General features: G+C 48.1%; 1 protein-coding gene across 2 annotated transcripts in view; it reads left to right on the forward strand.

Moving 5' to 3' along the window:
• Myo16 (myosin XVI) overlaps positions 1–26,911 on the forward strand; it is a 485,099-nt gene that overhangs the window by 276,744 nt on the left and 181,444 nt on the right. For both annotated transcript variants that reach the window (XM_028872308.2, XM_028872305.2), the window contains exons 17-20: positions 12,723–12,834; positions 16,552–16,669; positions 17,387–17,458; positions 19,557–19,698. In XM_028872308.2, coding sequence (XP_028728141.1) covers positions 12,723–12,834; positions 16,552–16,669; positions 17,387–17,458; positions 19,557–19,698 — 444 coding nt within the window. The remainder of the gene's footprint in view (positions 1–12,722; positions 12,835–16,551; positions 16,670–17,386; positions 17,459–19,556; positions 19,699–26,911) is intronic.

Genomic DNA, 26,911 nt, shown 5'->3' on the forward strand with positions numbered 1-26,911 from the left:
GTGAAACCTGGGATGGACTCACAGTGACAGGCAGCTCCTCTCTCTGGCTCCTGATCCCATCTCTGCCCTTCTGAGAGACATGTCATGCTGATGTGGCCAAATACCACCAAGAGACTCCTCCGGAACCCAAAAATAGACACGTGCCTCAGCTCGTCCCCTCGCAGAGTCTTCTCTAGGCACAGAGTCAGTTGAGAGACACACCCTGTCACAGGTGCTGTGCAGCTATGAAGTCCACATGACCTTACAATGCACACGCCACGTGGTGAGGCTACAGCAGAGGTGTCCTCTTTAACTCAAAGCAAACTGATTTTGCTTTGTTCAATTGACTCAATTTTATGAAATACATAGAGGCCAATTTAGTTTTACATCCATATAACAGGCTATGTTTTGTGGATTCCTTGGCACACATATGGCCCATTGTGAATTTGTGGTCCGCACAGACCATCCCTTGCCCAGAGCCTATGGATCCCGGGCTGCCTTTCACATCCTGCTCAGCAGGTGAGCCACCAAACTCTTTCTGACTGAAGATCTGCTTTCCAGTCCTTCATTTGTTGTTTCAGATGGTAATTCTACTATCTGGCTGTTTTTGCTCTGGCTTGTGTGACACAATTATTACAAGCTCAAAGCACTCACAGGATTCTGAGTTCACCTCCCTTAAAAAGGGTTTTCGTTTGTTTGTTTGTTTGTTTTTTTAAGTGTTGAAGAATCCCAGGCTTGCAAATCCTCTAGGAATGTGCTGCCCAGGCAGCGCATTTGAAGACCTGAGAGTGTCTCGCCCATCCTGATGAAATGTACTTAGTTTTTTGCTTGAGCTGGTCTCATCTGAACATGTCCCAGCGTATCAGAGTCTAGATAAACCAAGAGCACACTTTAAATATTAATGTGTCCTCTTAGACTTAAATGATCATCGCTATCCCGTATTTAACACATAAGTCTCCACAGTGCACACTTGTATGTATTCTGTGCCTGTAGCAGATATCTTGACCCTCCTTTACAGCTGAGCTGCTTACTATCTGAGGGCTCTTAGGCACCTCATTCGCCTCTGGGTCCCCATGAGTCACAGCCCTTGGCCCACATAGAAACATAGTTTCTGTTGTCTTAACTGAAACTTCATCATTTTAGATCAGCAGTGTATAGCAAAGACATGGGATGGTGTCAGACATGACCTTGCAATTTTCAGCTTCTCTATGCAGACCTTCTTCCCTTGAGAATCACAGAATGCTAACCTTACCTGTATACTAGAAAATCCTATCATCCCTCATTTTGTCTTAAAGTTTCCATGTTATTTCAGTGATGGGGTAAGATGCTCTGCTTCATTCAGGGTTCACTGGCATAGGAAGCATAGTTCACCGACATTCAGCACCTGTGGGGTGATGAACACTCAAAGCCATATGATGAGATGCCCACTCAGTGGTAGAAAAATGGGTGCAGAGACGAAGGTGTGAAGGTACTTTCCCAGGTGTGCACGGTGCCGTTGTAAATACTGCGTTTTCAGGAGGAGTTGATGGTCGGAGGTGAAATGTCACCTTTGACAGGGGTTTATCGCAAGCCTGTCAGTGTGACATGGATTCTTGTAGTGTGTACAAGATGTAAAATAACATCATTGCCCATCATTCGGCCTTAGTTAGCATCCTATCCTGATCTGGTTCATCATAGAGATGAAGCAGGATCCTGTTAACACAGCATCAGCAGCATTTTGTGTGCATATATGTATGGCAAACATCTGTGTCTTTGTTTGTGTGCACACATGTATAGAAGACAGAGGGCCATGGCAAGTATTGTTTTTTATTTCTTATTTCTCTCCACCTTTTTTTTTTTTTTGAGTCAAGGTCATTCACTGAACTTGGAGCTCAACCGTTGTCTAGACTGGCTGGGCGGTGAGCTGCAGGAACCCCCTTATCTCTGCCTCCCTGGTATTAAGAGTTGCAGGTGCACGCTTCCACATCTGGATTTGGGGGTGGTACCAGTGACCCTAACTCGAGTCCTCATGATTGAATAGCAAGTATTTTACCAACTGAGTCATCACCCAGCCACTTCCACAGCCCCACCACCAGCGTTTGAGATACCTCACACTGTCTCACTTCCTGAAGTGGATTTTCCTTCATCTGGCTAAACGTGTGGTTGGTGACACAGAGCAGAGGTTTCATGTGAGCGAGGAGATGTCCCATGTGGAGGAAAGTTGGAATCCTACTACATTCAAGGTAGTAGGAATAATGAATGTCAGCAAATCTGCTGACAAGAGTTCCGAGCCAGGATAATTCAAACAGGGTGGGACATAGGGTCGACCTCACCATGGCTGCTGTTGGCCACACATGGCTCCCTTGATGTCCCCTCTCTCCAGCACCACATGCAGACACCTTCCTTTGAACAAGCTTGTAGCAGGAATGCTCATCCATTGTTCACCCATCCCTTTTCGCAGTACAGAGTTTCCCTGGCTGTCCTGAAACTCTCTCTGCAGAGCAGGCTAGGCTCACATTCATAGATCCACCTGCCCCTGCCTAGCAAGTGCTTAGATGAAAGGCATGTACCACCATGCCCAGCTTCCATCTGGCTTACCCCTAAACTCGGCTTCTCAAGGACATTGCCTTTTGGTGTCCAGGAAGAAAAGGAAGCAGAATAGGACCTTTTCACCTGCATTTGAAAACTGGACTGATGGTTCATTGGTGAGTGTGAGTTGTCTTCATGAAAGCTGATGGTCCATGACCACTGTTTGGTGTGATGCTTTTGCTCAGCAATTCTCAACCTTCCTAATGCTGTAAACCTTTAATGCAGTTCCTCATGTTGTGATGACCTCCAACCATAAAATTATTTTCATTGCTACTTCACAACTGTAATTTTAGTACTATTATGAATAGCAATGTATATATCTGACATGCAACCCCTGTGAAGGGGGTCGTGACCCACAGGTTGAGAACCATTGCTTTGGTTTTAGACCATGATGCGAAGAAAGAGGAGAGGGGACTGGAAGACAGGAATGGAACTGTGGAGACATCTCGAGTCCACAGGACTGAGAATCTACTGACATTTATTTCTAAGGAAACAGATTGTGTTACACTTGAAGGCTGATGTGTTACACTTGAAGGCTGAAGATAATTTTGACATTTAATGTGCATCTGAGCTTAATCACAGTTTTCCTCATTTATTATTTTGTTAACATTTTAATGGCTGTGATTGACAAAGAAGATTCTCAAATGATTTCCTAAAGAAGAGGAGCCGGCACTGGAGGTGGCGTGATGGTGAACGAGGAAGACCTCTGCTCAACCTGGAAGCTTGTTTGATTTATTTCATAATCGTGTCAGGGTGATGTTCCACTTCCTGTAAAGTCAGAATACTGCTAATTGCTCCCTGAGTTGACAGGTGACAGCTACCTGTGTCAACTGGTCTTGAGGGCTTCAGAATCCATCGTCTACAAGGTGTCTTCAGAGGCCTTCACTGATGTGAAACCACCCTGTGGACCTGGATGTCACACTCCCCTGTGACTCCCTGTCATTTTTCATATTAGCATCCTGACGTTGGGACGGTGCTTGTAGAGCCAAGACATATCAGTTTGACCTTCACTCATCATAATTTCTGTGAACCCTTGACTTTCATATAGTCTGTATTTCTAAACATACAGTGAATGCTCCCCTCCCCTCCCCCCCCCCCCCCCCCCCCCCTCCCCTCCCCTCCCTCCCCTCCCTCCCCTCCTCTCCCCTCCCTTTTTCTCTTCTTCTCTAATCTGTTCTAAGGTAGAAGCCCTTCTCACCTGAAAGCTCACTATATGACTGGGGACAAATTATTAAGAGTGTCATTTGTTATGAGGGCGTCTTTCATCATTTTGTGAAGGTATTTTGTGATTATTTATTTAGTATGAATTAAACACATAGGTAGGAATAGCTGAGTGGCTCAAAAGATATTAGGACAAACTAAACAATAACTAACTAGCTTTATTATGGGGCTTACAACCTTTGCTTTAGACTTTCTGGACACTGTTTTTATTTTAAAAATTGGTTATCGTAACATTACATGCTATTATGGAGGGCATATATTTGTGCTGAAAATACATAGCTCATAAATAATCACATAAGAAAGTCAAGTAGACATACTTGATAAAGAAAACACTGAGAAGTAAGAGCCAAATGGCAGCTAACAGAATAGGAAGTCCTGAGCTAAATCTCCTCCTTCTTACCTCTCCTGATTAGCTAGGTCACCAAAGATGGGTGTGGGTAGGTGTGTTAGGATCATGAAGGGAAGCGTGTGTGGGTGAGAGTGTATGCTTAGCAACATCCTCATTGTTACTCTGCTCTTAAATGGGAATTTAAGATACCTAAAAAAAAAATAGTGTTGAATAGTGGTGGCACCCATGCCCCGGTGGATGCCCCCACACTCATGTGATATGGGCAGCACCAATCAAACCAGTAGGCCAATATGGGAGAGAGAGAAAGAAAGAAACATTAGCTGAACTGCAGTCTGTAAATGAAGGGACTTTATTGGGATGACTTACAGGCTGCAGTCCAGCTAATGCAACAATGGCTGGCTGTGAACGGGAAGTCCAAGAATCCAGTAGGTCCGACATCTCAGCTGGTCTTCAGCATATGCTGGAATTCCGAAGAAGTAGACTCCACTGCCAGTGAAGGATGTGCTAGCAAGGCAAGGCAAGCAAGCATAGATAGAGCAAAAGCTTCCTCCTCTATGTCCTTATATAGACTTCCAGCAGAAGGTGTGGCCCAGATGAAAGGTGTGTCTTCCCACCTCAGGATATGGATTAAAGGTGTGTGTGTCTTCCTTTCTTAAAGGTCCAGACTAGAGGTGGATTCGCCCACTTCAAATCATGCAAAAAATATCTCACAGGTGTGTCCTCCAGATGCAGCCAAGTTGACAACCAAGAATAGTCATCATACAGCCTCATGGGTTTTGGCTTGTTCAGTCTATGCCACCATCAGCATGGCCATACCAGTCCTCACGTTCTAGAAAACGCTTTCCCATTTCAGCACTGGCAGCTCTCTGGGTCATCCTGGGAGAAGTCAAAGACAACCTTTCCTCTGGGTCCCTACTTCTCATGAGGTTAGGAGGATGTTCATGCTGGGGTTCAGCCCCCCTCAAGTCCTGGGTCCTTTGAGCAGGACAAACAAGACCACTCATCCCCTGTGCCTTATTGGAGAGATCTGTCTGTAACTGGCCACTCCAGCATTCATAATGTACAACATGGAGGGAGCTTGGAGCCAATTTTACCAAAGATTTTGAAGAAATTTTCTAATTGATTAGAAAACCATGGATCAGTTATTCTGGAAATGTTACAGGATCTCAAGTCAGGGTAAACATCTATTCATTTGGTGAATTTTTCTTTTTTTCCTGAGGACCATTGAAAGGTGTTCTCTTTCCAACAGCTATAGGTGGATAATATGTTAATATTTTCATCGGTGGAGATTTATGGGTCTGAACGTGTAGTTACTAAAAGAGTTGTATTCATATTACATCATGGGAGCCTGAAGGTTGGTTACTATGTTCCAGATAGTTTGAAAACAGTAAGAAAAGAATTTTCTGTGGAGGATGGAGGTGAGGGGAGGATGGAGGTGAGAGCAGGGTGGGCGTGGAGCAAAACTTCTCAGGTTCTTCAAAACTGCTGTCCGTGTGGAGGTCAACTGTCTGATTTCATCTTCTGGCTTGTGTTTGTGTGTTAAGTATCACCATGGAAAATGTTTCTTATCCAATGGTGGAGAAAACATGTCTTCTGTGCGCACAGGGCTGATAGAAAGCAGAGCAAAGCACACTGCAGCCTATGAGTTCCGACTTGGCGAATGGGTCCACACCTGCGTTCAGCTCTTAGGATCTTTCATGTCTGAGCCTCCCCTGCCATTGGCGTGCACCGAAGGCACACATTCAGTTAATAAGAATTGTTCTCATGTCCAAGGGGTACATATCCAGGTCATGAGAGTCACTTCATGGATGCTGAAGGACCGCTGGCCTGTTGAGCGTGAGCACACTGCTGTGCCAATGCGTAATGCCTCCCTGAAGCACAGGTGTGGCACACGGAAAGGTCGCAGGACTTTGAAATTCTGTGCTGACATTTTCTGCAAAGGATTATTTTTGTGTTTGTTATTCACAACTTGCCATTGCTATTCTGGATCCCCATCCTGGGAGAGAAGCCACAGCCTGTGCAGAGCATTTAATATTCGCCCTTCTGCACAGCAGATCCAGAAAGAGATACTCAAGGCAGATCCTTCTGGCAGCAAGGGAAAGAGAACCTCTGGAGATTCATTGTGCAGGCAAACGTTATCGCTGTGTCCTCTGGAGGCAAAAGCAGCTTATTCCCCTACTGGAGAGAGGACGCGGCAGGATAGGTGCTTCCTTGCTGCCAACCCTGACCACCCGCGTTTGACCCTTAGAAGCTACGGGGTCAAAGAGAGAACTGAGTCCCAGGAGTTGCCCGTCCCCCAACACATAAAAATGAGTACTTTAAAAATGAGGCCAGGACGTGGTGGCACACGCCTTTAATCCCAGTACTCGGGAGGCAGAGGCAGGCGGATCTCTGTGAGTTTGAGGCCAGCCTGGACTACAGAGTGAGTTCCAGGACAGGCACAAAGATACGCAGAGAAACCCTGTCTCAAAAACAACAACAAAAAAAAATGAACAAAATTTTTATCAGTGTATGTAGCCTTTATATTATGTTCTCCGGCGCTATGAGAGAAGCAGCATCTGAAATGTTCTCCTGACCCACTGGCCATAAAACATAATGGCTTTTAGCAAGGTTCTAGCTCTAAAATCCTGACTCTGGCTGTTGAGATACCTGTGTTTTATCAAGTGGTTCTGTGCCCTGTTATACGTGAATTAAAGAGGGAGGTGAGAAAGTAGATTGTGCCTGCCTGCTATAGGTGTATGATCGTCACTCCTGCGTGACACAGAAGACTTTGAACATGGAAAGTTAAGATGAGAACTCTGGGGACTGAGAGACACTGATTAGTCAGTGAGTGGAGCTAGAGACCGATAGTCTGGTCCTGGTATTGATTCAGATGTGTTTGCTGAGGGGGCACGGAGCTACTGTGAATGGTTAGTGGAGGACATCTGTTAGGCGCTAAGGCAGACTACCCCAGTCATCCCCTTGGAGGACCATAGAATCTGCAAAGGTCACTGTCATGGGGCACAGATGATCCTCCATTTCAAGTAATGCACATCTGGGGGAAAGAACTAATTTTAAAGCCACGATCATCGCCTTTTTATTCACTTATTTTCCTTTTTTCCCCCTCTGTTTACGGCATTTATTACCATAACATGCATGCAAACATGCATTGTTTGGGAGGGGGTCAGGGCCAGGGAGAGTGCATGACTTAAGATATGCATTAGCTTAGGTTGTCAGAGTTGGTTACATGGGACATCCAAGGCAAGGAAGGCTGATTGCCATACGGTCCTCTTAGAGGCAGGTCGAACAATCAGGCTGAGCACACAGTACGATAGCCACCAAGTCTAAAGCGACTTCAGGTGTATTATTAACTCTGGCTGTGGGGCCCAGCAAAAGTTCCAGTCTCTTAGGATGTAAGAGGCATTCTCATAATGGTGCATCGTCACTGCGTGGACCTTCATCTCCATAACTTCAGGCAGATGCATTGCTCATGTAAGTAGTGCCGCAGCTGATGCTGCCCCTTCCCTTTTGGTGAGGGTCCATCATGCCCATCCTAGGATGCTGAGGGGCACTCCCAGCGTCTAGGAGGTACCCTTAGTACAGTGACAGGAAAAAAATATGTGTACAGAGGTGGCCAGATGTCCCCAGGAGCAATACTGTCACCCGCCGAGAACCACGGCACACGGGAATCTTCCGTGGAAGGGCACAGTGACAGCTTCTATACAGACAGCTGAATGACTGGAGTTGGCAGGAATGGGGTGCTCTGCATCACTAACGTGGCACCTCGGGTACGGTTTAGACACGGCTGGTCTGTAAGAAAAGGGGGTGAAGGCCCAGCGTTCCTCCCACCATGCTTGGATCAGCTGGTCTCGCTAACTTCCGATCAGAGAAGCACCAGGAAAGGAGGACACAGAGCAGCTGCTCAGATCCACGTTGACTAGTGGAGGGGTCTTGCTCCTGGGCTCTAACACTTTGTGGAGATTTTTTTAAAAAAACATAATTTCCTTATTGGTTCTTTGGGAATTTCGCATCATGCACCCCAATTCTGCTCATCTCCCAGTCCCCCCGTATCTGCCCTCACCCTCACCCTTGCAGTGTCCCCCCTAAAAGAAACTTAAAAAAAATTAAAACCAAACCAAACAAACAAAGCCACTTCACTCTTCCACCTTTCCCGCCTTTCCAGCACCTCTTCCTTCCTCTCAGTGTCTTGGGGGCCTCGGTGTGTCACACGGTAGACCTCTTGTCCAGTCAGCCTTACTTGCGGATGTTCATTACGATGAGTCATTGGTCCGGTTCAAAACCTCTGGTTTCTGATACACCATCACCACTGGGTCCTCACCGAAACTCCTCTTAGATATCCCTCGGCCACCCGAGTCATGAAGATCCTTCAGTATAGTTCCACAGGACCAGTCCCTTCATGAGCTCCAGCAGGGCACAGATGGGGTAGATAGATGCCAGGGTGGGCCAACCCAAGCCCTGGATGGAGGCCTGGGTGGCAGCTGAGCTGGTCAGTCTGGGCCACTGGGGCCACCCCTCTTCTGTTGCAACTGAGGGCCATGTGGCTGCCTGGGGTCAGGTCAGCCACCTGAGCCCACATTGGTGTCCAGGAGCCACGCTGCAGCTGGAGCCATACAGATCTGAGTACCATGGTGGTGTGCAGGCCAGAGCTGCAGCTGAGGGCCATGTCTGGATCCGTGGCCCTGCTGCAGCCAGGGTCTGTGTTGATGTCCTTGGCTCCTGTTTCTGTCAATGGCCATGAGGACCCCTGAGGTTTGGGCTGACGCCAGTTACTTCTGTTTGAGGGAAAAGCTGAAACCTTGACAGAAGAAGGTATTCCACATTGCTGGAGTTTCTCATAAAGCACCCTCACTGTAATTGGATCAGTTACTTACTTAATAAAGGGTGTTGTCAGTGGTGGGACATGTGACTGATTTCCCACCCACCTAGGAAATCCTCACATGCCTTAAACTCTGAGTGTGATAGGCACAGTAGCCCCCATCCACTGTGAGGCAGAAATGGAGCTTTCTATTCTGTTGAGTCTCCTGTGAGCTCGCTCCATCATGTAGAGAGCAAAGGGGGGTTTAAATGTTCCTCAGAGTCAAGTCTCCTTGGAGATAGTCAGTTTTGCTATTTCCCCAGACATACTTTCCAAGTATTCCTGTGCCTTCGTGTGTGGTCTCATAATGAGAGATGTCAAAGGGAAAATTACTACCTTTAATAAATAAAATATAAACATGTAATTTTTTTTTATCACCAACTCTCTCATGATGCGGCACCGTCTGCTGGGAATTATGAAATATGTTTCTGGTTTGTCATTCTAGATACGACAGAAAAATTGAAGGTCTTTCAAATTTGGATAGAAACATCACTATAGATACATATTCATTATAGAATGATAGGAACATATTCATCATAACATTATAATAAACATTATATTCATGTTTATTTGGCTGATTGCTTTCTTGACACAGAATCTCATGTAGTCCAGGATGGCCTCTCCCTCAGTAGTTACCCAAGGCTAGACTTGAAGTCCTGATACTTCTGCCTCAGTTCCAAAGCACTGGGGTTCTAAGTGTGCGCTACCACACTCTGGTATTTGTTTATTTATGTTTGTTTGCCTGTCTTTCATTAAGTGAGTATTGAACCCACAACCTGGGTGCACGAGGTAAATGCGGCATCACTAAACTGCAGCCTTGGCCTTTTCCTTAATTGTTATTGTGAGGCAGAGTGTCATGAAGTTGCCAGATTCACTTTGTCCCTGCTCTGCTGCGGTGCAGTGTGAGGTGGTCTTTGCCTCAGAGTCCTCCCTCGGTCACTTTGTCCTAGTATCCTGGGACTCAGGCATGTAAGGGTGCCACCTTACCTGGATTATCTTCTGTCTATGTGTCGTCTATATCTATGTTTGTAACACCTCTCATCCATCTATATTCTATCAGCTGTCATTTACCTGTCATCTGTCATCTCTTTATAGTCTATCTACTGCTCTTCTGTCTCATTCGTCTATCTATCTGCCTGTCATTTGTTTATCATGTATCTGCCTATCATCCATCCATCTGTCTGTCTATCACCTATCTATCATCTATCTATCATATCTATCTGTCAGTCTATCTGTCTATCTATCTATCTATCTATCTATCTATCTATCTATCTATCTATCATCTATCTATCTAACTATCTACTTATCTACCTGTTAACTCTGCTTATCTGTCATCCATCTGTCTGTCTTTTTATATACCTACCTAACTCCATCCATCCATCCATCCATCCATCTCTTTTCCATGACCCTTTCTGGCATCTTCAGGTATCTATAGGATGAACACTGAGCTTATTCACTCAGTTACCCTCCTTCATGCTCTTATAATTTTTCCCATTAATCTTCCTTCTGCACTCAAAAATTATATGTTTTCTTCTTGTGCAGAACCTATGGGGAGAAGATAGCTTCCTTTGTTCACAGTCTCCTACTTTGTGAGCCGATCTACTCAAGTGGTCTCAGGGTTCTGTACAGGGAAGGTTTTTCAGGCGTCTTTTCTTGCCATTTTTGAGTTCCAGATTATTGAAGCTGTTATTTCTCTGGCTGTGGCTTAAACCCTAACAGTTTAGTTTAAATTTGGTGTGACTGATCCAACATGAGGCCTTCTCACAAAAGATACCTCCCCCTTGATAATGACACCAGGTGGATGGAATAGAGTCACCTTCCCAAGGACACTGACACCAGGACAAAACATCATATGTGCTTCTTCCTCTCACCCAGCCCCTCCCCTGCCAGCCCAGTCTACCCCCTCTGCCCCAGCCCCTCCCCTGCCCAGCCCAGTCTACCCCCTCTGCCCCAGCCCCCCTTGCCCAGCCCAGTCTACCCCCTCTGCCCCAGCCCCCCTTGCCCAGCCCAGTCTACCCCCTCTGCCCCCCGCCCGCCTCAGCCAGTCTACCCCTCTGCCCCCCCCCTCAGCCTAGTCTACACCCTCTGCCCCCCCACCTCAGCCTAGTCTACGCCCTCTGCCCCAGCCCCTCCCCTGTCCAGCCCAGTCTACCCCCTCTGCCCCAGCCCCTCCCCTGCCTCAGCCCAGTCTACCCCTCTGCCCCAGCCCCTCCCCTACCCCAGCCCAGTCTACCCCCTCTCACCCAGCCCCTCCCCTGACTCCTGCCTGTACCTGTGGCCCCCTCCCTTGTCACTCATCTCTTTCCGGGGAGTCTTCCTCTGCAGGTCCAGGTCACTCCTGACCCCCTAACCTGACACCTCTCTTCTGTTTCTAGCCCCGCAAAAGCTCTTGTCACTTGCCCAACCAAGCTAGAACTCTTTCGCCAGGTGCTCAGAGCCCTAGCTGTTCCCCCTTCCTTGGCGATCTTTGTTTCTCTCCCCCTGGGTTCTCATTTTGTTGACCTGTGTACCTTGTGCACACCATTCACGGCTAATCTTGTGTCCCCTCGTAAGTGCATGTTCTCGGGGACATGGGCATTGCCTGTATCCTTCATATGTGCTGCTGCATGTTCTCGGGGACACGGGCATTGCTTGTGTCCTTCATATGTGCCGCTGCATGTTCTCGGGGACACGGGCATTGCATGTGTCCTTCATATGTGCTGCTGCATGTTCTCGGGACATGGCATTGCTTTTTCTTCATATGTGCTCTGCATGTTCTCGGGGACACGGGCATTGCTTGTGTTCTTCATATGTGCTGCTGCATGTTCTCGGGGACACGGGCATTGCTTGTGTCCTTCATATGTGCTGCTGCATGTTCTCGGGACACGGGCATTGCTTGTGTTCTTCATATGTGCTGCTGCATGTTCTCGGGGACACGGGCATTGCTTGTGTTCTTCATATGTGCTGCTGCATGTTCTCGGGGACACGGGCATTGCATGTGTCCTTCATATGTGCTGCTGCATGTTCTCGGGGACACGGGCATTGCTTGTGTCCTTCATATGTGCTGCTGCATGTTCTCGGGGACACGGGCATTGCTTGCAAACTAGGCCCATTCTCACTTAGGCTCTCCTAAGGGAGCCTCGCTCCTCCCAGCTTTTCCTCCTGGTGCCTGCCTGCTTCCTCCACATTTACAAGCATCTTACACGCAGGGCTCAGGTCGGTTGCTCTGCTGCCTTGTGGCTAGCTAGCTCCCCTCTCCTCTCTGCCCTGGGTACCTAATTTGTTCCTGCTGAGGTTCCAGGCGGAGACTTTTGTCTTTGTGTCTTCAGCTTTTTAGCATGCCTGCATTTGGTAATCGATGATTCTGTGTTTATCAAGCGAAGGGAATTAATCAGCAACCTTAAAATGAAATGCTCCTGGCAAGCAGGGATAATACATTAGTATACATTAAGCATCCTCCATGCAAATGCGACTTGCATTGCCTGTTCTGGCTCCTGCTAACTTCCTATATGAAGTTCACAGCTGGTGACTGTCTCTCCTCACCAAGAAGGGTTCAGATAAGGTGAGCTCGTGTCCGCAATGTGACGGTGTTCAGGTACAACAATTACTGTCTTCCCCGAAACATCACGTGCTCCCATGTAGTTTTGTAAACACCTGGGGACACAACGTCCAGGTGATTTCCATTATGACAGAGATCAGGTGTGGAGGAGGTAACCTTTCACACTGGTGTGTCTGAGTACAAGCCATAATGCCACACATTTATCTTAACAGGTATCTGAACCAAGGCATGCAGGAAGATGTGTCCACAGCAGAGCATTCGCTGAACAAGGAGAGACTTGTAGTTCTGAAACACGCCCTGAATGTCATTGGCTTCAGCAGCCTGGTGAGTCAAGGGTGTCACACAGAAAACCAGCCTCTACCAGTTTATAAAGATTCACTCATCCCAAACCATGCCCTGAGCCTCAGTGTAGCACATTGGTTGTTGCTGGCCTTGACAGTGTTTCAGCAGGGAATGGGATTCTATCTGGCCTCCAGGGCTTACTGTCCAGTAGGGATGGGGGGATAAACAAATAGGGGGTGGATACCAGACAGGCAGATACTAAACAACACACAGTAAAAGGACATTAACGTTATTTTCCTTTTTAAATTTAATTTTATGTGTATGGGTGTTTTGCTTGTATGCAGTGCCCATGGAGGACAGAAGGAGGCATTGGGTCTCTTAGAACAGGAGTTACATAAGTTATGGGCAACCTTGTGGGTGCTGGGAATCGAACCCAGGTCCTCTGCAAGAGCAGTCAGTTATCCTAACCACTGAGCCATCTCTCCAGCCCTGCCATTTTCAATGGAAATAGGAAAACCCTTCCACATATGTACCTAGAGCCAACCAAATAACTGTGTTGATTGGCTCATGCGGAACCTGGCCAGTCTGAAGAAACTGTGTGCTGTTAAATGGTCACCCTGCAAACTAATGTAATCACTTTACTTAAATATCTTCTCTAGGAAGCTAGAGGATGCATGGAAAGGTTTAGCCCACCTCTGTGCCACAGCCATTTCCAAGACAATGGGAAGGCCCTGTGGCTCATGCCAAACTGCCTGGGACTGCCAGCCCTATCTGGATCCTGGTCACTTCACACATGCCTAATGAGACTGAAGAAATTAATTTTTCCTATCTTACCATACGAATTTAAATTTAAATAACCATGTGGTTATAGGTCACTGCTCTGGACAGGGATGACCCTGAGAACTAGACATGAATGGTTCATTCTTGTTTTCCGGATGGGTTATCTCCACCCTCAATATGGAAGTATTTTGGGTTGTGCCAAGTCCTCAGGAACAATTAACAAGAGGTCCCTGGGGGCCCTGGTATGCCCACAGCTCTTGGTCCTAAATACAGTCTGAAGCATGAGCTCCTTTGTTTTCGGAAGGCCGTCTGTCACCCTTGCCCACAGTCTCTGCTAGCAGGGCAGGAGGGGCAAGAGGGCAGGAGGAGCAGGGGGGCAGGGGGCAGGAGGGGCAGGAGGGGCAGGAGGGGCAGGAGGAGCAGGGGGGCAGGAGGGGCAGGAGAGGCAGGGGCAGGAGAGGCAGGAGAGGCAGGAGAGGCGGGGGGCAGGAGGGCAGGAGGGGCAGGAGGGGCAGGAGAGGCAGGGGTCAGGAGGGCAGGAGGGGCAGGAGGGGCAGGAGGGGCAGGAGGAGCAGGGGGGCAGGAGGGGCAGGAGGGGCAGGAGAGGCAGGGGTCAGGAGGGCAGGAGGGGCAGGAGGGGCAGGAGGGGCAGGAGGAGCAGGGGGGCAGGAGGGGCAGGAGGGGCAGGAGGAGCAGGGGGCAGGAGGAGCAGGGGGGCAGGAGGGGCAGGAGGAGCAGGAGGGACAGGAGGGGCAGGAGGGGCAGGAGGGGCAGGAGGGGCAGGAGGGGCAGGAGGGGCAGGAGGGGCAGGAGGAGCAGGGGGCAGGAGGAGCAGGGGGGCAGGAGGGACAGGAGGAGCAGGAGGACAGGAGGGGCAGGAGAGGCAGGGGGCAGGAGAGGCAGGAGAGGCAGGAGAGGCAGGAGAGGCAGGGGCAGGAGGGCAGGAGGGGCAGGAGGGGCAGGAGGGGCAGGAGGAGCAGGGGGCAGGAGGGGCAGGAGAGGCAGGGGGGCAGGAGAGGCAGGAGAGGCAGGGAGCAGGAGGGCAGGAGGGGCAGGAGGGACGGGGGGCAGGAGGGCAGGAGGGACAGGGGGGACAGGAGGGGCAGGAGAGGCAGGGGGCAGGAGGAGCAGGAGGGGCAGGGGGGCAGGAGGGGCAGGAGGAGCAGGAGGGACAGGAGGGGCAGGAGAGGCAGGGGAGCAGGAGGGGGGGGGGGGGCAGGAGAGGCAGGGGGGAGGGGGGGGGGGGGGCAGGAGAGGCAGGGGGCAGGAGGGGCAGGAGGGGCAGGAGGGGAGGGGGGGCAGGAGGGCAGGCGAAAGCATCCAGGGAAGTTGGCAAATGACTCACCCTCCATGGGTTCACTGAGGCACTTTGCTTGGCAGTAACCCCTGCCTTTCAGAGCCCGTGGTTCTAGGAAGAGAGGTAGTCTGATGGTGTCTACATTTTGTTCTTTTCCCGGCCCCACCCACTTGCATGCTTTGTGTTTGCACAGGCTTCCTGGCCCCGCCCACTTGCAGGCTCTCTGCACAGGCTTCCTGGCCCCGCCCACCAGCCTTGCACTTTGCAGGCTCTCTGTTTGCACTGGCTTCCTGGCCCCGCCCACTTGCAGGCTCTCTGTTTGCAGAGGCTTCCTGGCCCTGCCCACTTGCATGCTCTGTGTTTGCACTGGCTTCCTGGCCCCGCTCACTTGCAGGCTCTGTGTTTGCAGAGGCTTCCTGGCCCTGCCCACTTGCATGCTCTGTGTTTGCACTGGCTTCCTGGCCCCGCCCACTTGCAGGCTCTGTGTTTGCAGAGGCTTCCTGGCTCCGCCCACTTGCATGCTCTATATTTGCACAGACTTCTGTGGTGTCTTTTTTCTTATTCCCCCTCCCCGACACGGAGTTTCTAGATCCCCTAGGGAACAGGAGCACAGACAGGGGCAGGAGAATTTCACCAAAATACCATTTGCTTGGAAACATAGCTTTGAAATTCCACACTTGATCCTCAAAAGCAGGGCAAGCAAAATACACGCAAAAAGCCCAATGTCCTTCCCTTTATCCTAAGCCTTTAAAGTAATGCAAGGAATAAAAGTTATTCCACTTTGGAGTGATGGCCTCTGTCCATGAAAAAGAACAGTATTTCTGGGCAGGTGTGGCCTTTGGAGCAAAATCTGCAAGGGATGATGGTCCTTTGAGGCTGATCCACCTCTGCATCCCAACCCTCACAGCAGGCAAGCTCACTAGGCCTTGGAGGGCATGACTGCCCACTGCAGACAGCGGTAGAATTCCAGGGTTCCGCCCCCCCCCCCCCAGGGAGGTTTTCCTGATGCAAACCCACCACATTGTATTGTGGGTTGTAGTGAATTTCCATAGCTCTACCTCCCTCACTGAAGGAGCAGCCCAGATCCTCCTTGCCTGCATGTCCAGAGGTGCCCAGCTTGCAGAGCACTGAAGGAAGATTTACGCGTGTCACTAAAGAGGTGGACATGTGTTGTGCTGTAGAAATGCTGTTCTGTATAACACAAGGGAGAGCCCGGAGGAAATGCTGCTGTCTGCCATAGTTGTGGGATGCTGTACCTAGGCATTACTTGAGGTGGATGTCTCCAGGCTCTTGCTTTAAAGATGGGAAGATGACAGAAATTCCCAACTTCAGGTCTGACTCCTCCTTTGCACAGTTCCAGGCTTCCAGACCCTCCTCCCCAGCTTCCTGCACCTTCTATGCAAGGAGAGCTTGGGACCGCAGGGGTGTTTCCTGTCAGAGCTTGGACTATAGTCACTAATTTTTTTGGAATGTTGATTACCCAGAACCCGCTGATTCGTATCAGAGCAGCAGCACAGGTTTAAGGCCAATGCACCTTGTGTGGAGATTTGATTCTGAGCCCGCATCGGCAGTTTCGTGGAGCGTTGTGGGTCTGAAGAGTGGAGAGCACATGGTGCTCGTCTTGTGCTTCCAGAGAAGTCCCCTTCTCTGAGCACGTCTGTCTGTTCTCTGTCAACACCTAGGAGGTGGAGAACCTGTTTGTTATCCTAGCGGCCATATTGCACCTGGGAGACATCCAGTTCACGGCGCTGACGGAAGCTGACTCTGCCTTTGTCTCTGACCTCCGGCTTCTGGAACAAGGTCAGTGGAGCACCACCTTGCCGGGACATCGCTGCTGTGCAGTTTCGCAGAGCTGCCGGTAGATGGAGACACAGTACAAAAAGCCAGCTGGAAAAAAAAATCACGTCCCAGGGCTGAAGTCATGGGGGAGGGGAGAACCTCTTTCTTTCTCTAAAGGGCTCAGGGGGTGACGGATAAATGCGCTTTCACGTTCTCATTCTGCAGACCACACTGACAGCATAGGGGGTCGGTTCATGTGATCTTGTCTCAATAGTCTTTGTCCCCGTCACTCTCCCCACAGGATTTAGAGACCAGACCATGAGCTAAACATTATAAACACAATTACTTCCCTTTAAATGCCTTGTTCAAGATCTCTCTCCTGTGACATTGCCTTTCTAGCCAGGCCTACTTTTTGAAATCACCCTTAAACTACAAGTTGTCCATCAACAGCCTATTTCACCTGTTTCAAAGTTATTTAATAAGAAATTTGGAAAAAAAAATAATCCAGCACTATGAGGGTAATGAGGGCAAAAAAATGTGTCATGACTGAATCCAGAGAGACATGAGCTCCCTTTAATGTCTGGAGTACTAAGGAGTTCTCTAGATAAGTTTAACCCGGAGAGTAGAAGTTGATTTCCCTCTTTTGAATGTGTCTACATGAAGCGTGTCTATAAAGTGCAGTGTTCCTGGTGTCAAAATGCACAGTGATTTCATATTTACAGCCTGTTTTGATTTCAGTGGCTGGCATGTTGCAAGTATCGACAGATGAGCTGGCATCCGCCTTAACGACTGATATTCAGTATTTTAAAGGTACGTCTTTGTGCAGTCTGACTTTTACCTTTGTACGGTTCCTGGACTTCTTTCAAGTAAGGAAATTAAATAAACCATGCCTGTCTCCACATGGGGAAACTGTGTGGATCAAGTGCCGAAAGAGAGCGTAACGAGCCTGGTTGGTCCCCCTTTACTGTACGGGAACACTGCCATGCTCCTGGGAGATCATTCTGATTAACTAGCTCTCTTCCTAATCAACCTGTCAGTTCAGAAAAACAAAGCCATCAATCTAAGAGGATTTATTCTCGTAAAACACGGACCTTTTGTGGGGGTGGGGCAGGCTTCTCTCTGCCTTTTCCGCCCGTAATGGGAGCTGTCATTTATTGGGTGTTTATGAGTGGATGGCACAGTGCCAGGTACTCCGAGTGTTGTCATTCTTGATCTCACAAATGGTCGCGAGGTGGGCATAACTGTCTCTCTCCTCACAGAGGAAAGCACTCAGAGTAAAAGGGGTTAACGCCAAGCCAGCAGCAAGAGGCTGTCTCCCTTTCCAGGTCAGCTTCGAAGTCTCTCTGTGCACGCACACTCCCTGGTGTGGCACGTGGCCCTGCTCAGAGCACAAGCAGACTGGCTCTCCTAGGTGTGTTTCAGTTATCTGCTGCAAACTCAGGATCGATGCCCTTCTCCAACCTTCCTCTTCACAGCTGTGAGGGCTTGCTCCCCCCCCCCCCCCGCCCCGCTATTCTATACCCAACTCACCTGCTATCCGGGGGTCTCACTTTAGGGTATCTTGTCACTTGGCCAATGACCCCAGCCTCTTGGAATCCCCCTTCACACTACTCAGTGAGTTTTCTCACCATCCACCCAGCCGCTCACCAGGTAGTGATGTCTCCTCTCTCCCCTCTTCCTTCTCTACCAAGTACATCAGATCCCTGTGACCCCATAAGTAGCCCCCATTCTCACTGCCTTCTTGGTTTCTTGACCTGGATCACGATAGCAAACTCTGTTGATGTTTTCTTCTGGACTTTCCCTCATCCCGTAGGGACAACAACACGGGATGCAAGTGTGCCTTCACCTGTGGTCAACAGTCTTTCAAAGATGCCCCTTTCCTGAGCCCCTCCCAGTAGGCGGGACTTCCAGGTCGCTCCTAACCATGTCCCCATCCACACCTCTGCACCCAGCCACATTAATCACCGTGATGCTCTCCAGATGCAGGGCCCTGTGTCCTGTGTTTCTGAAGACGCGTTAAACTCGCTTGTCACTTATCACGCGACCATCTGGTTTCCTCTGCTCACACCACACTCCCCCACCACACTGGCCACTCTGCAGAACCCCTCAACTGTGTTAGCCTGGGAAACAGGGAGGTGGCATCTCTTAGACTGCGCTTGTCTCTCTGCCTCAGTGTGCTGTTCCATACCCATGGCCTTGACCTTGCTCTCTTAAGGCGGCGGCACAGTTCTATCTTGTCTCAGTGGCTGCTCCTCTCTCTTTCAAACTGGAGGGACACATCTGTCCCTGTTATCTGCTCAGCCTGAGACTCAAGGATGCACTGTGTCGGCCAAGACCCCGGGTGAGAATTTTAACCTCCATTTCCTCGCTATCTGTAACAGCTCTGCCTGTGCCACAGGTCACCCTAACTCTCTTCCCTGGGTTCCTTCACTGGTCTTTTCATTCCGGAAATTCTCTCTCATGGTTTCCACCTCTCCTTTGGAGAATGACAGATACTTCCTCCTGAAGGCCTGTCTTGTCCCCTAGGTCCACAAGTACATTGTGATTGATTTTACCATTACTTTCCAGACAGGCAAGTGTTCCAATGCCCCAGGCTAGTTCAATGCCCAGCCAGGGATCTGTTATCAGAAAACTCACTCACAGGACCCCAAGTTAGCTCTCTATCTGTGAGGAAATGGCTCAGCTGTGGAGAGGTGCAACAGCATGGTCGGAGGTTCTAGTCAGCCAAGGCACCTGACACTCATGGGATGGCATCGTGTGTGATAACGGACAGGCGCTTTCAGGGTCGTTTTTAACATTGTCGGATGTGTGTGGATGCCACAGAGAATGAACGAGACCCACGGTTGTGTTGGCTTCTAATATGAGGGGACTGCTTGTCCTTACACCTCCTCTCCTTCTCCTCTTCCAGGAGACATGATAATACGCCGGCACACCACACAGATGGCTGCATTCTACCGCGATCTCTTGGCCAAATCACTGTATAGTCGTTTGTTTGGTTTTCTGATAAACACCGTGAACTGCTGCCTCCAGAATCAAGATGAACACAGAAGGTAGGAGTCGTGGATGCTTGTGTCTCTGTCACCGTGTTGCAGCTCAGGAGCTGTGGGCCCACTGACCCCAGTGCCACCCAGTCAGTCACACACAACGCAGGGGCTGTGGATGTTGACCCCTGGGCTGTTCGGCCATACCTAACTCAGGCCTTACCTCAGAGAGATGCGTCCTGTTACAGCCCAGCCTAGGGATAGGCTTCATTCAGACTTCATTTCAGCAAGCTAGTTTCACTGGAAGGGTGTTAGTGATTATGCTTTAGAAATATAAGCCCCCACCCCACCTCCCCACGCACCAGCACTGATGGATGAATCAACCTGTCTCTCATGCATGGATATGCAAATGTGCTCTCTCTAGAATGAAGGTATAGATGTGGCCTTTTGTGCACTGAGAAGAATGGAAGTTTTATGAATCTAGGAGCAAGATGTCTAAGAATATCTAAAGCTCAGGAGTTGGTTGAGAACCCACGTGCGTCTCTTTCAAAAACAGTATGATGATGTGTCTAATTCTGCCTCGAGATTCCTTACTTGCTCCATGGGTTATTTGACAAAGGGTCTCTGTGGCAATCCTCTTGGTTCATACCCCTAATCATCTCTAAGCAGTAGAGATTTTCAGGGCTATTTGATCATCTAAAAATTATAGATTTCCATGGCATTTTGTCAATGAAAAGCTCTGTTATTATTCTTGTCACTGGTAATGACCTTGAGCAGACATCTGAAAGTGAAATTGAACTCAGAAGTCTTCACAGGCTGGCTTGTCTTTGAATGAAACTCTCTGAGAAATATTTTCTGTTGTCTTAGAGTTCTTTACCAAATTCTGAATTAAGCCATTTTTTTTTTAGAAAATATTAAAATTAACATCAATTAATGGGAAAGTTGTGAGTATGGACATTTCAGGTTTTGAACTAAGGGATATTAGAATCCCTCAAATGTACCTCTGCAAAGTCTCGGCACTCAGCCCTCCACGTGTTCAAAGCTGCTCTAAGAGCTTTGGGCAGCTCAAGTGTTTTAGCAGAAACACCTGGCTCTTTCTCTGGTGTGATGAAGGATCTCTAGCCCGACCCTTCAGTGCCATGGGGTTTCAGCTCTTGCTTCACCGTCTGGTTATTAGTTGGTCTGTGGTCCTCTGCTTTCCCAGCCCTTCCCCTCCCCGTGATGCAATACCTAAGAGAGAGTTTGAGAAAGGAAGGGTCTATTCTCGGTTTGGGTTTGGAAGAGATACACTCCAGCGTGGAAGGGAACGCTGGGGGGGTGGGGGAACAGCTCGGTCAAAGGCACCTGGCTCACCAGTCAGTGGGCCAGGAAGCAGAGAAAGGGGAAATTCAGAAACCTTGCCCTTGGGATGGTACTGTCCACATCCAGGGAGAGTCTCCCCAGTCTCACAGACACACACATCCAAAGGTGTACCTCACTTATCCCACCCCCCAACCCCCCGTGCGGTTCTTGATCAAGTTGACAATGGAAATGAGATGTCACAGCCCATAAGTGTGATGATATTCACAGCTGGCACACATGTGCTAAATTTACCAAAGTAACCTTGTAGAAAGATATTAGCATCCTTGCTCACATGGATGATGATCAATTAATGTTTAATTAATGCATAAACCTGGGGGCACAGAAACTTCTAGAAAATTTCCACTTGACATTTGAATCCTACAGAGTCTTAAATTTATAAAATTGGAAACAGATATGTTAAAGAGAGGAGACATGGCCTCCTTTACCGTGGATACTTTGTCTGGTGTGTCGGAATGGAAAGGGAGATGGCAGCCTTAGCTTTTGCTGTTCTTTGTAAGCAACTACATGAAGAAAGTATTCATCGAGAATGAGAAATGAATCACAAATTATAGTTACATACTCTGCCTCTAAGAGATGGTACCTCCTTGAGATCATTAACTTTTTTTTTTTTTTTCAAGAATCACCCAGAGTTAGGTTTAAATCCTAAGCAAAACAAGGGAAAGTTTTATCTGCAGCATTTCTAACTCTTAGGAATTCCCAGGCACTTCATATTCTAAAGATCCGCTTTTTGAATGAGAAAGGTCAGATAGGTTTGCATAACCTCACAACAGGCTTGTGGTATGTACCAGTCCCCATTTGTTTGAAAGTATTACAATTGTGTGGAAGACAATGAATTTAAAACTCCGATATCCTGGTGGTTCAAGGTGGCAAGCCCACCTAAACACTGGGGTGGGAACATTTCCACACAGCATTTTATTGTGAAAATTCCAAGAGAGTGGATGCTGGCCAGTGGATACATACAGCATTAACTTTAAGATACTGTGGGCAGAGCCAAGCAAAGATAAAGCAAACCAATGCATTCTCTTGGAATGATCACCCCGTTTCCTAAAGTAAAATGGGTATATTATTATAGTTGGTCTTTTCTTTGGGTCACCAACCAGCTCCCAAATAAAAACATCTTTACATGATTAAACAAATGCAACACATCTTTACATAGTGGGATAAACAAATATCCCACAACATATTATGAAGAAACAGTTGTACTTTCTCTTTCTGAATTCCATGAAGACTTTTTCCTACAAGGAAACCTTGTGGTGTCAGGCAGGGGACATCTGATGACTAGTTAATTGAGATGAACACATACTGTCTCTGTGTTTGCCTGGAAGATTAATGTGAGCTTTTCCTGGGCTCCTGTCTGCTGTGACCTTGACATCTGTGTGGCTCTCTCTGGATGCTTTAGGCCACAGTAGAAGCAGGTCAGAACTGAAGCAGACTGGAACCGTTTATTAGGCTTGATTCAGAGTGACCCGATGCAAGGAGGTAGAAAGAGCTAATAACAACAGCAACAAGAACACCGGAACCTCTGTAGCAACCATCCTTCACATTTATTTACAACTTTATCATCCTCAAAGCATATGTAAACTAGTGCCTTTGGGGTAAAATCCTGTGTAATAGCTAAAAACTAAAATGGGCATATTTTATTGTTAGAGGAGCGGTAAGTGAGACGGTGGAATGGGGGCCTCCCTCACAGTCCTCCCAAAGCCTTTCTCTTTGAAAAGCACATTTTAAAACCACAGTTTTCCCATGTTAATCCTTTCTAGGGATGTTGCTCTTTCTCAGCTATGAGAGGAGTAGATGACAACATTACTATTAAAAACTGACGTAATTAGTCAGGCACAGTAGCACACGCCTTTAATCCCAGCACTGGGGAGGCAGAGCCTGGCGGATCTCTGAGTTTGAGGCCAGCCGGGCTACAGAATGAGTTCCAGTTCTCCACACAGAGAAACCCTGTCTTGAAAAACAAAAATGAAAACAAAAAACAAACAACGCCCCCCCAAAAAAAACCCCAATTCAGCAACAGTAGTAAAATAGGAAAGTTATAATAGTATAGTATAATAAAACCGTGTTAATATGTTTTAAAACAGGAACATAACCTACAGCAATGCATGCAGAGTCTGCCTCCCAGGCTTTCTCTTGCTCTCCCAGCCTGCTGAGAGTCAGAGCTCCGGATAGCCTCGCCTCCCGAGGATGCAGATGACATAGGCCTGGAGCTCTTATTTAGAGGGATTTTTGACCTTTATTTTTCTGTGTTGAAAGCATGGAGCCAAGTCTGGATAAACACTCCCCGCCCCCCACCCCCACCTCACCCCGCCAGCCCAGGAGGTGTAGAAAAGACTCCTACACTTCTTTTGTGTCTTAGTTACTTTTCTATTGCTGCGAAAAGACACTGTACCCAGGACAACTTATAAAGAAAGAGCTTGTCCTGACTTACATTTCCAGAGGGTTGATCCATGACCATCATGGTGGGCAGCAGGCAGGCAAGCCTGGAGCAGCAGCTGAGAGCTCCCGTTTTGAGACAGAATCGGAGGCAGAGAGAGCTAACTGGGAATGGCATGGGCATTGGAGGCCTCAAAGGCCGCTCCCCCCACCTTCCCACCCCCATGACACCTCTGCCAACAAGGCCATACCTGTTGCTCAAACTGATAAATCAGTCTTTTAATAAAAAAACCCGGAGCCAGATATTGGAGTTAATGCTGAAAGATCAGAGAGAGAAAGGAACAAGCCGCTGCCACATCTCACCTCACCAACTCCACAAATACTCTGACTGGAAGCCTCCGAGTCCTCAGTCGAAAGCTCTTCAGCTGAAAAAGTCTTCAGTTCCTGTCTCCTCACCCTTATATACCTTTCTCCACCCAGCCATTACTTCCTTCCCAGTGCTGGGATTAATGGTGTGTGTGCTTCCCAAATACTGGGATTAAAGGCGTGAGATCTCAAGTGCTGGGATTAAAAACAGAGCCAGGTGTGCCACCACTGCCTGGCTCTGTTTTTCTCCTAGACAGAATCAATCTCATGTAGTCCAGGGTGGCTTTGAACTCACAGAGATCTAGACAGATCTCTACCTCCCACGTGCTAGGATTAAAGGTGTGTGTCACCACTGTCTAGCCTTTATGTTTAATCGAGTGGCTTGTTTTGTCCTCTGATCTTCAAGCAAATTTTATTAGGGTCCAAAATATATTACCACACACACCTCCTAATCCTTCCCAAATAGCTTGACCAACTGGACACCAACAACTGGAGATGATGTATTCAAACATTTGAGACTATGGGCCTTCCTATGATCTTATGAAGGTAGTTCCTCAACTGAGGGTCCCTCCTCTCAGATGACTCCAGCTTGTGTCAAGGTGACATAAAACCAGCCAGCACAGGACCTGAGCAGAGGAGATGGTGGATACCAGTGGTGTGTGCTCCACAGAGAGAAGAGCACAGGAACTCCCATGTCCCTGGGAATGCTGAGGAATGGGGACAGAGAGGAAGGGCTCAGCTCGCTATATTAACAACAAGGGCTTTCTCCAGGAGGCATGAGGTCATGGCCTCACCTTATCATTGGTTCCATGTGCTGAGGCTGATGGATGGATAGAAAAGAAGGCAACTTATTAGAGAAATCATTTAACTGGGGCCTTGCTTACAGTTTGAGGTGAGTCTGTGATCACCATGGTGAGGGAACGTGGTGGTATGCAAGCTTGGTGTTGGAGCAGTGATTGAGAGTTCATATCAGATCCCCAAGCCATAGGCAGAGAGAGAGAGAGAGAGAGAGAGAGAGAGAGAGAGAGAGAGAGAGAGAGAGAGAAGGAGAGAGAGGGAGAGAGAGGGAGAGAGAGGGAGAGAGAGAGAGAGGGAGAGAGAAGGAGAGAGAGGGAGAGAGAGGGAGAGAGAGAGAGGGGGGGGAGAGAGAAGGAGAGAGGGAGAGAGAGAGAGAGAGAGAGCATGTCTAGCATGGGTTTTTGAAACCAAAACTCACCCCCAACACACCTCCTCTAACAAGGTCACAGGTCCTAATCTTTCCCAGACAGTTCCACTAACTGGGAACGAGCGTTTCAATGTGGGCCTGTGGGCCACTGCCACTCAAGCCACCACACGTGTGATGAGTGACAGTCATTTGCCTTCCTCCCCACTCTCATTTGACCTATATTTTATATTTTGTCATTGTTATGGCCCAGGAAAGGACACACTGTCTATCCTTATGTAAGAAATACAAAAACAGGAAACAGTGTGAAATTTAGAGCCAACTTGTGCATAAAGATCTGATGGAAATGTTACTTTACATACGAACTCTGACTTTCCCCTTGCAGTACTTTACTAAAAGGACAACGAAAATTTAAACTGTCAGAGTTGCAAGTTATAAAGTTAGCCCAGGAAAACAGAAGGCAGAGGAAAGACTATAGGATGTGTACAGTGAAAATCCAGAGATCAGCACATAATTAAGCACTGGGGTTTAAAAAAGACAAGTTTGCGCATTCTTTGTTAATCCTGTTGAAAGCACCTAATTCTCAATAAATGGATTCATGCTATTAATTTTTAAATGCCTCAAAAACATAATCAAATGCCCGCTGTGCATTTGTTAGAAAAATGAAGGTAGTCTTACTCAAGATTTCTTTTTCTATTTAATGAGTAATATCCTTTGTTATCATATGTCTTTTATTCTTTGTTAGAAAAGACTGAATACTCAAGATGAGTACAGTGTTCCATGGCAGGCAGCCCGTTTACCTGCAGCCGAGGGTTAGCATGAGTAACACTTGACATTCCATTTTTAATAGGACAGAAGGAGCAGACACCTAGAGCTAAAAGCAGAGGTCTCTTTTGTTTGCTAGCTTGGACCCGGCTCAGCACTTCCCCGGATATTCCTAGGCTCCCCTAGCCATCCTCTTTTTCACAACGGCTACATAAGAACAGGGCGCGACCAGAAGCACAGGGGCGCAGGCCTGAGGTGTATTTTCTGCGCTCCATTTTTAAACTCCGTGTTGGTTCTGAGATTTAACCACATCAACCCATCAGGAAAGAACTGCTTTTACTTGCTGAGTTAATTGCTGTGGATACAGGAACTTCATCTGCAGATGGCTAGGTCTCTTTCCACATTTTCCTCGGTTGCCAGCAGGGCTGCATGCATGTGCACAGCTTGTGACACACACACTCAGGATTCCCCTGGGCCGGGCCTTAGTGGCAGGATTGCAGTCAGAGCATGAGTCTGCATTTCTCTGACCGAGCAGCGACTCTTCCAGCAAGGCAGCCTTGCAGCGTGGCCTGGTGACGTGTGGCAGGTGTACCGCATATTTTAGTCCTACGTCAGGTCCTTATCATAGTCTTCTCTTATTGTGAGGAGGCTGTTTTACATTTTCTCCTCAAAAACTCTGAGATTTTCAACAAATCATAAATATTGCTTCACATAGGAGGGATTGAAATGATTTCATAGTCGACTTGGGTATTCAAGGAACTCTGCTCTATTAGCATCCGAGTTCAGTCCCCTCCCGGTTTTAATGTGATTGAAATTATATCAGTAATATATTGTAATGACTTGGTTTGTGTTAATAGATTCCAGTCTTCTCCCTGGGTTTGGTGATCTTTATTCCTTCCCACACATTGTGTATTCATTCTGATTTTCATGAAGCAGTCTTTGAGGACATGGCCCAGAAACACATCCACAGATGGCATGGGGAGCTTGTCCCTCTTCGGCCACCGCTTCCGCCTTGCAGCATTTATCTGGAGTTCATTCACCCCATCAGCAGCGCCTGCAGCTTTCCCGTTGGCCCGGAGTGTCCTTCCCTGCTTTTCTTTTCTGGACGCTTCACGAGGAGTTACTGCCATGGACGCTGTTCTGTTCTATTTCACTTTATTGAAATACTGAATGGAGAGTTTCCCAGGTTTATCTTCTGTCTAGGAATCTTAAATTTTATGCAGATTTCTCTTATTGGTTCTGATAAAATTT

Source organism: Peromyscus leucopus, chromosome 17 (genome assembly GCF_004664715.2).
Source record: "Peromyscus leucopus breed LL Stock chromosome 17, UCI_PerLeu_2.1, whole genome shotgun sequence".
NCBI lineage: Eukaryota > Metazoa > Chordata > Mammalia > Rodentia > Cricetidae > Peromyscus > Peromyscus leucopus.